The sequence below is a fragment of the Geospiza fortis genome, unplaced genomic scaffold, assembly GCF_000277835.1.
Source record: "Geospiza fortis unplaced genomic scaffold, GeoFor_1.0 scaffold130, whole genome shotgun sequence".
NCBI lineage: Eukaryota > Metazoa > Chordata > Aves > Passeriformes > Thraupidae > Geospiza > Geospiza fortis.
The window spans coordinates 18,982,427-18,992,609 of record NW_005054300.1 but is presented as its reverse complement, the minus strand read 5'-3'; the positions used below and the strand labels follow the sequence as shown (position 1 = coordinate 18,992,609).

General features: G+C 37.0%; 1 protein-coding gene across 2 annotated transcripts in view; it reads right to left on the bottom strand.

Annotated features, from left to right (window-relative positions):
- WAPL (WAPL cohesin release factor) overlaps window positions 1–10,183 on the bottom strand; it is a 64,308-nt gene that overhangs the window by 5,598 nt on the left and 48,527 nt on the right. For both annotated transcript variants that reach the window (XM_005417308.2, XM_031061178.1), the window contains exons 10-15: window positions 6,313–6,424; window positions 5,239–5,336; window positions 3,614–3,690; window positions 2,260–2,435; window positions 1,828–1,943; window positions 987–1,148 (exon numbers count right to left, since the gene is read on the bottom strand). In XM_005417308.2, the coding sequence (XP_005417365.1) occupies window positions 987–1,148; window positions 1,828–1,943; window positions 2,260–2,435; window positions 3,614–3,690; window positions 5,239–5,336; window positions 6,313–6,424 (741 nt within the window). The remainder of the gene's footprint in view (window positions 1–986; window positions 1,149–1,827; window positions 1,944–2,259; window positions 2,436–3,613; window positions 3,691–5,238; window positions 5,337–6,312; window positions 6,425–10,183) is intronic.

Sequence of the window (10,183 nt, the reverse complement as noted above, 5' to 3'; positions counted from 1 at the left end):
TAAAAGTTTAATCACTTTCCTTCAGACATGGCTGGAAGACTAAAAGCCGCCCATAATTTCCTGTCCATTTTTGTTCCCTACCACTTTTCCTTTTCTTTTTATGCTAATTATTCCCTCTTGGCTTTCTTAGAGCAAAACTATGAAGAGTCATTTAAAATGACTTAGCAAAGAATGTGAATGAATCAGGAATCCCACATTAGATACTTATTTCTCGTTAATTATTTCCCATATCATACAACCAGTTTTAAATATTGCTTTGCCAAGCTACATATATTAAGATATTTAATATTGTTTTCACTGATTTTTTTTGTCTGCTACTGGACAGTTATTTCACAAAGTTAAATACAACTGCTAAGAGCTTTCAAAAAATTAACTCCACTGAAACAAGACATCTGTGATTTCCTTTCAATTTTTTAATTTTAGTTTGCATGGTGAAACTAATTTACCAAAATTATTGGTCGATTTATTTTATTTTAATAATTTTTTTAAATTTCTTCATTTTATTGGTAAATTTCTTTTTTTCTTACAGTCAATTTAAGAATCCTATTTCACAGCCATAATCATTACATCTGTATTTTATTGCTTTTTATAAAGGATGATCTTGTTTTTTAATTTAAAGTTGCAAAGTCCCAAAAACATAGCACTTTAAAAAAAATTATGGAAGCAAAGTATGTAAGAGAAAAGTAGCTTACAGCTGGTTTAAAACAAAAGTCAAAGTAAATGATCCGGGAACAATAAAACTAGAAATAAATGATACAGGAACAAGAGTTTTATTGGATGTCTGTAAAGCACTGTCTTTTACTGGAAGCTGTTTCTGTAATGGACAGCAATGCAGAAGTCAGTGTTGTGAGCAGCAATCTTCCCCTACCTTGCTCCACTCAAAATGCCAAACAGAAAACTGACACATTTTCACTGCTGAGTTCTACCTTCCTCCTGACAGTCTGATAATGAGACATGGGAACTACTGCAGGACAAACACTTCTCACCTGCACTAAAGCCTGAACAGCATCAATCTGTCCAGTTATCTTCAGGCTTTCATCTCCTTCGCCCGTACACAAGGAGTCAAAAGAACATGATGTTTCCATATTGACAAGGCAGTGCCTGTTCCGGGCACTGTACTCCACGAGATTGATCAACAGACCCAATCCCTGCAAAATTGGAGAGTCAAAAAGGATTACACACATTGCTAAAAAGATAATTTAGCAAAAACCCATCTATTTAGATAAACATCTTTGTCTTTATCTTTCTGAGAATACACAACTTATTAAATAGTCTGACAGACATCAGGATTTAAAGAAATACAACAGAGATCCCTGTATAGGAGAACTTTTATGCAGGAATCTCTGTTTTTCCAATTCTGAACAAAACAACATTTTTGGAGCTGAGAATTCCTTTACAGAGTTTAGGGATTCAGGTGTCCAACCCTGAGCTTATGTTCATAAGAGATCCTTCATATACACAATTTCACTGCTACTACTAGGCCACTCTGACCCATTTTATATAAGCTGAGGTAAATCTCACAAAGCTTTTAACTCAAACAATTATATCAACCATATTTCCAAAACTGAAAAGATGTTTGAAAATCATTAATTCACATACTTATTTAGCTAAACCTCTTTGTTCATCAGGCAGTGCACTTTTTCCCTCCAAAGGGAAAAAACCCTTAAACCCACCAAATCCTTACAAAAACTTTAAGTACCTCACTTTAGGTATATATATGGTCACTGAAAACTGTAGGGGAAAGTATTCCTTAATGAGGAGCCAGAGCAGCTCAATGCATAAAGAGGCAAATAATTTTCTGTTGATATGAGAAGCACAGGAACTTACCAGCACACGAATATCAAATCTCTGTTCTTGAGGTAGGAACTTGGGAACCTGAAGCACACAATTCATCGCTGTGCCTATCAGACCATCTTGTTCACCTGTTTTTGTACTACCCCATTCTGCAAACAAACAGTTCAGAGGCTCAATAGTGAAAACTACTTACAATAGTTAAAACTATTCACATTTATAAGGGTAAGCAGCCTAATAAAAACCTTTTGGCTCTAATGACAAACCAGCCCCTCTCAGCCCAAGCCCTCATCTCCAATTCCTCACCCAGCTTGCAAAGACAAATTACTGAGGGCTGTAAGCAAACATATACCATGGACAACTGTTTTATAGCACTGGACTTGAAAAACCATCATCAATACAAAAGATATTTACACTAATGGTTTATGTGACCTCAGCACAGAATATGCAAGAACTTTGTTGTCTTACCATTATCATTTGTCAGGTTGAGCAAGACCCCAATGATGGCCCTCATACAGTCTTCCACGGCTTTACCCACGTGGTTAGTTACATTCTGGTGAGGCACAGACTTATTGTCTGGTAAACAGATACTGTCTTCAGCACGATTATATCGCTGGATTAACTCCTCACAATGCTGCAGTGCTCTGCAGGGAGATGGGGCAGAACAAAATTATCTTCACAACATACAGAGCATTCCACCTGTAGACTTGTTTCACAGGGAAAAAAACCTGAAACAGAGCTTTACACAGAATTTTTCTGACACCCAGTCTGTAGAGACAGATAATAAACTTATCACTTGTAGAATCTTTTATAAGTTCAACTGAAAATTGTGTAAACAAAAACCTGGAAATCTTAGGGTGTTATCAGCTTGGTATTTCAAAAGCAAGTTAATTTTCCTTCCCAGCTTCATCACATGATCTTACAAAAGATATCTCCTGTTCCTACAAACCCAGCCTCTCCTATCCTCTGGCACAACATGACTCTGACAGTATTACCAGAACGTTCTCTTGTTCTCTTCTCAGAACTACTTCCATTCAGTAAGAAATGACTTCCCAGCAGTAATATCCTAATCTTGTAACACTAATGGACTACAGGCATGACTTTACTGCATAACATTAGTTTCACATTAAACCACCACACTGATTTCATTTATGAACAAAACCAGAAATGTCAAAAATATATGCTGGTTTAAGTAACATATTAAACTGTGGTTTGCTTAATTTTAATTTAAAGAAATACTCCAAATATCTAACCTATAACCATGAAATCATGTTTCCAATGAGGTCTGCAGAGTCAAACTTTCAGCTTCATTTGTTCTGTTACGAAGAGCAATACAAGTGGCAGACAGGCTCTGCCAGCCAACTGAGACCTCACCCAGATTGATAAATGGGTTAGAGGTGTTTGTACAAGAATCTCTGCCAGGGAGAAATGCCAAGAACAAGATTTCACTATTTTAATTCTTAGTTACACTGTCAATTCTCCTATGCTCCATTCCAGTAAACACTTAACAAAAGCACAATAAATAAATGTCACTTCACCCTCTTCTGTGCTCCTTCTTAGTAGAGCAGGAGCTGAATCTGCAGTCTGCAGCTTCTACAGACCCAACAGCAGCAGCTCTACGCATAGTGCTCAGTACTGACAGCACTCAGGTAATTGCCCAAATCCCCATCTACATGAACTTTACTCAATGAAAAAGCAACAGTGGAAATTTTGGGGTTATTCATCCCTAGAATCCTCTGGCATAAAGCATTTCCTTTTTTACCCTATCATGTGAGGTAATTTGCAAAACTGGGGCTTTTGGGGACTTTTTTCTTCAACTTACTTAGCTGAGGAGACTATGAGCTGAGAGTCTTTGTATGCTATCAGATAGCTCTGATTTTCTGGATTATGCACAGTTACCTAAAGAGAGAAGGAGAAAGTAGTATTAAAAACAAGAGAGTTTTTTCCTCTGCAAGAGAAGCATTCCCTTTTACTACTACTATACTTTATTCAGTTCCACATTTCTTGGCTATTATCCAGTGTAAACTTTCACTTCTCATTTCTCAGTATTTCCTTGGAGTTTTCATCTCTAAATAACTGTGGCACTGAAGATAAAACCATCTTCCCTGATAAAGTACAGAAACCATGCAGCAGAATGTTTTGCCACAGCAGAACCCTGAATCCACACTTGGGACTAGAGTATCCAGGCATGTATAGAGAACACAATCATATATGTGGCATTTTAAGGACTTGACATCAAATCCACTTCTGAGAGCTTATTATGCATCCAACCATACCACACAAGGTTTTCCTTGATTCCCTTGACTGAAATTTGGAATCAATTTTCAGAAGCAACAGAAGTTCTTTTCTTGGACTTGCATGATTTGGCATGTTTTGAATTTTGTCACCTCTCCCAAGTTTCTAGGGATCTTACTACATCACAAACACCCCTAAGTCCAAATTTGAATTTTCTAACACTAGACAAGGCTTTTCTACTCATGCTTGGCAATTCCATTTATTGAATATAAGAGCAGAAAATTACTCTGAAATTTTTTTTCTCACTGCTGAGAAGAAAGGTAAAGAGAATTTTTAAAACACCCTTCAAGAATTGTTATTATTTCTCAGTTTTTAACTTGCATTTACACTATCTTTAAGTCTGTCCTTCTATTTTAGTGAAGAAAACAAGCAACCACTGTAAGTATTTGCCCTCTAATTTGGGTTTAAGTTGTTGAGCAAGAGTCATTGACCTGTACTCTGATCCCAAATGTTTGCTGATGTGTGGAGATGTGTTGCTAGAACATAACAAGGCTCTTCTGCTTTCTTGGGGTATCACAACAGAAACAGGGTAACACCAGCAACAAACACCAAACTCAGCTGAAGGCATTACAGAGAAACACACACACACACCATTCCTGTCAAGTAAACTCTACAAAACTACCACGTATTTTGATTTTCTCACAAGTTCTCAAAGAAATATTTATCTGCATCTGCATTTACACACTCAACTGATGACAAGACTCATTTGCCCTTCAGGACAATTTTCTCTTTCAGCACTTGCCCAGCTGATGGCTGAAAGTAGCAACTCTTAACACTGATTTATTGCCTCTAAGAAAATTCCACTTCTATAATGTTCAGTTATTACCAGACACACATTGGAGAGTCAAAACTCATGCCTCGGAAACAACATCCATAAACAGCAGTTTTTTACAGAAAGTTAAGAAAAAGTATCATGTTATATTTAGTTATTTTTAACAAAAATAATCTTGGAATGCAATACACACATACAGAATAGCAAACTAAATTTTCAAACATTACAGAAACTGATAAGCATCACAAAGTTAGTACAGCCTATAAAAAATTTAAAAATCAACTTTATAGAGCTATAACGTGACTATACACTGAAAAAATGTAAACCAGAACTGCTTAAGAAGCAGCTCTCAGAAATGCAAAGGATCTGCTCATACTCACACTTTCCAAGACCCGTAAACATCTCTCTGCACCCCATAAGGAAGCAACCAACTTCTCTTCATTTTCATCACTGCTTAGGTGATCCACACATTCTTTAACTAAACACAAAAAGAAGTTGTTTTCCTCCATGAGTAAGAGGTCTCCAAAAGCCAGGTGTACAAACTAAGCAGCTACTCAAGAGTTATCAACTTTGTTTTACACTTGGCGCACCTCTAATGGCAGGAAATAATCATGAAGACGTGATCAGCACTCCAAAACTTTTCATTTCTCCAAGCAATTGAAATAAACAAACCTTACAACATTGCCTTTACAAGTTTTAGATTGTTGTTATAAATTACCTAACCATATATATTATTTTCTCCTGTTAATAAGTGTCCAGCACATGACTATGTTCCTTAACTCTAAGGGAGTCTTTTAGAAGACGAATGAGACAGGACAAGCACACATTTCCCAGACTTTACAAGTCTGAAACAAAAACTTGAAACTGTGTTCAAATTGAATACTTCCATCTCTCCAGTGCTTTCTTTGTTCTCTCACTGCTTATTCAAGACCAAGCTTTATTCAGGTCAAGAACTCATTTAGAACTGTCCCTTTTCTTAGCTAGGAGATTCTGATCAAAACCACACTAACTGAGGCATATCTTTGAACCCTCCCCCCACCGAATTTCTTCTTGAAGGGTTTACTTCCTTTGGTATATTTAGTTTAAAATATCTGGTCTGAAAATAATTCTAGAAGACTATAAAGGAGATTCAACTAGAGAATAAGGGTGCTGTACAGAGATATGTAACAGCACTCTGTCCAAGCTTAAGCCATTTTTATTCTCATACATTGTTATGCAACACTGTACACATTCTGTTTAACATGAAAACTACTTTAAATCTCACCTGAAACAGATTAAGATCACTAATATTTCTCAGTTACTTGACATTGAATTGTGTATCTTATTTTTAACACTGCTAAGAAAAATACATAACATTTCTATTTTTAACCACAGGAAATGAACATTACAAAAAGCAAACATTTTATTACAATCCAGTATATTTTCATGCTGTCAAAGCAGTATCCCCACTATACCTTTATCTACAATATGATCCAGACCACCCAGAAGTCGCAGTTCTTCTTTAAACCAGTCCCCAGCTCGCTTTGAGGTGAGAGACAGTAACGTCTCCATTGCCAAATGCCCAGTCTGAAAGAGAGAGGTTCTGGAGTTCGTGAAATCATCAAATGCAGCTGCAGCCAATATACCAAGCCACACAAACACACGTCACAGGAAAGCAACAAAAACGAAAGTACAGACTCTAGAAGCACCACCAGAGGGAGCAGGAACAGACTGGAAAATATGCATATCTTAAAAAAATGACAGTACTGATAAAAAAGATACTTTGCATTTTCAAATTTTCTTTATTTTATTAATAGCTTAGAAAACCCAAGCAGACTCCTGTTATCTGTTTCTCCTGTTATCAAAATAAAAAGTGGAGGAAGTAAGTGGACAAATCAGCCAGGCAGTAAAAAAAAAAATCTAGAAAATCCCCAGTGAACACAGCTTATCAATCTCAGATACATGGGCTTTGCTGCTCACAGATCACATTTGCTTCCAATGTAGGTATCTTGTGGTTTTAATTTTAAACCTACAGAAAAAAGCAATTAAACTGAACAACTGCACTAAACCTTATTCTATTTAATGATATACTTTTTTTGGAAAAAAGGAGGAACACATATATGAATTCAGCAACAGTAAAGGTAAGTTCACTCCCTGCAAATGGAAGTAGAACAGTACTCAACAGGCTTGAGCACACACTCCATTGTCTAAGTATGAACACTCCCCCCACTCCCCACCATCTCCAGCTGCTTTCCTCACTTTCAAAATACTTGATTTCCAAGGAGGAAAAGAAAGTTGAAGATCAGATAAAGAAGAGTTAACACCCAAAGTTGTTTCTGGGTTGTAGGAGCAAGCCCTGCAGCACACTGTCACTATGAGCATAACAGTAACAGCATTCCTCCAGGGCAAATGGAAGAATCCTTGGGTCAGCAAAGGGTTGTGAGGATCAAGAGAACACAAGTAGCAGCAAATCTACAGTAGGTCAGTTAACTTCCTAAATACCTACACCACAAAAGCTCAAAGGCCACACAATATTTAAAACACAGTGATTAGCTTTCTGTCATAGGGCAAAAGGACTTGAAATAACCTTAAAAGAATATAATCTGATATTTGTACACCCTTAATAAGGACACAAATTTTCTCCTTTTTTAAATAAAAGCAATGAAACCTCATAACCCTTTTGCTTTAGATTAAAATAATCCATTACATTCAAATTTTTGTCAATTACTACAAAATTTTAACACCAAAGGCCCAAAACATGGTCGCCTTAACATTTCAGCTTTATGTAGAGAATGAAAACCAGAATAAGCTCTTTCACCATCTGAAAACAGAAGTCACCCCTGAAGGCTTTTGTTCTGATGCAACAGTGAGGAGGCAGCTGCAAAAGCAAGAGCTGCACAGAGCTGTGCTCACTGCCAGGTGAGGGCCATTTGCTGAGGTGAAGTTCAGGTTCTTCAGGTTTATCTTCTTCTAATGCAGTACAGCCAGACTGGAACAAATTCAAGCTCCACACACCTTCTTGGTTTCTGGGTTTACGTTTTTAACATAAATAGCCATCAAAAAACCAGAACCTTTGAATATTTAAAAATTAGTCCAGCCTCATTTCTAGACAGACGCACAATGTTGTCTGTGGAAAGAGCGAGGCAAATTGACCACCTTCTCCTGATCTGTGTAAGATTCGAACAAGCCAAGGTGTGACTGGTTAGGCACAAACTGGAGGTATAAAAACATCTGCTGCAATCCTCTTGTTTCTCACTGGGTATGTCTGAGTCTGAAAAAGCACAGAGCTTTTCTTCACCCCCAGAAGATTTGCAATTTTTTTTGCACTTTCTGCCTGTCATTTAGTACAAAACAGAGATTACTTATTGCATCTTATGACAGGGATCTACATGAAAGCAGCCTGATCTTCAACATATGAAGTTCATTATGGTCTCAACTTACCATTGCTACTATTTTAAACTGGAAGAGAACCTAATCATCTCATTTGGCTTGCAAATATTCTCTAAATACTATACAGTCTCTGCTTCTAGATGGTGCAGCTGGGAGGAAACCAGTTTCCATCTGTGAGGTACTACAATATTCAATGCATTTACAGCAACAGCTCGAAATCAATTTAAGAAATAGAGCTGCCTCAGGGAAAGACCCGCAAATAAAGCAGCTGAAACTGATGGCCAAGGATATTAATGCTCTTTACTCATGAACAACTTCCTCACAAGACAGAGACCCTTTTGATATATCCTCTCCTTTTAAAATCCATGTCTAAGAAAAAAACAAGAACAGAATTACAGTTCATAAAAAGGCAACAGGCTAGATCAGATTATGAATATGAGAAAAGCTCAAGCAGGAGACAGTGGTCTTTGTGGCTGGATGCTTTAGCAATGAGGAACCTGCACCAGCTGTTCCATGCTTAATAAAGGGAGCTGTCTCACATTTTATAGTGCAAGAGATATCCTGGCACTGACAAACTCTGCTATGTGAGCTGCCTTCAGTGCCAAAACCACACTGAAAGAAGACTCTGATTATACCAAATCCTAGCTGATCATCACCTAGAAAATAAATTTCATTCTGTGGTGGTATTTTCAGACTGTAAACTGGAAGTACAGAATATAATCTCATATTCTTTCTTTCTCTGCAGATTTCCAAGGCCAGAAAGTTAATTCAAGCTCCCTACCAGCACCTTTCATATGTTTATATGAAACAAGCCTAAAAATTGCAATTTGTATTCCATTGTCACCACAACCTGATTACGAAAGTTAACATTGATGTCATGGATATTGTCTTTCTCACACCAAATTTAGCTCTTGCTAAAGCTACAGAACAGTGGCTCTTCATATCAATTCAGCTCTCTGTTCCATAGCCATTTGGAAGAATTTGGAGAGAAAACACCCCAAAGAAACTCTTCCTAAACTGACACAAAAGTCCCAAAAGCTACAGAACAAAGTGCCAGCTCAACAAGGCACATCATCTTTTAGTCTAACTGAATATTGAACACAATCCTGACTGCAGATTACTGCCAGGAGTTGGAGCATTACTTGCACAGACAAAACTCTGAAAAGCTCAATTCATAGGCAATAAATCAGAAGCTTCTCCCATTGAGTATAAGCACTACAGAAAAAATGGTAAAAACCCTAATAAGGATCTTGAAAAGAATGTATTACAGGATGTCAAAAAATTAAGATCATACTAACATCAACTATACTGAAATATGGCAAAAGCAAGACACATTACTTCTTTTTGTCATTTATGGCCACTCATCTAATCAATCTGTCAATCAATTCTTGAAATACACTCTTCTAAAAAACCTTGCAACTTAGCCTTTTTATTTTCTAAGCTAGCTTGATGATAGCATCCAATTTCTTTTTAAACAGAACCTAAACAGAACCAGCTCACTCTGCTACAGATGAAGGTATTTTCATAAAGAACAAGTACGTTTCAGAAAGGAAGGAAAAAAATTCATCCACATTCATGGTAAGCAACAGAACTGCCACCACACTTTGGGTAGGGAAAAATCAGCTTCTGCAGGATAGGGTTTTTTTAAAATGTCAAAACCTGCACCACAGTTTTAATTTAGCATACAATACTCTTACTCTCATGCACAAACCCCTGTTTGTGAAAGTACTTCTAAAACTTAGGCAAAGAAATGGAGTCAATCTAAGTGTGGGCTTCAAACACAGTTATTGTTACTTGTTTGCAACTGCTCCCTGTACCTACCCTTAACAGGGGCAAACAGAAACTCAGGTGAAGAACATCCTCACTTTATCCTACTAATAACTTTTGAAAAAGAAAACTTCAAATTTGAAGAAAACACTTGCAGTGAAGTCAGGTATACATAAAAGGTAGATGAAA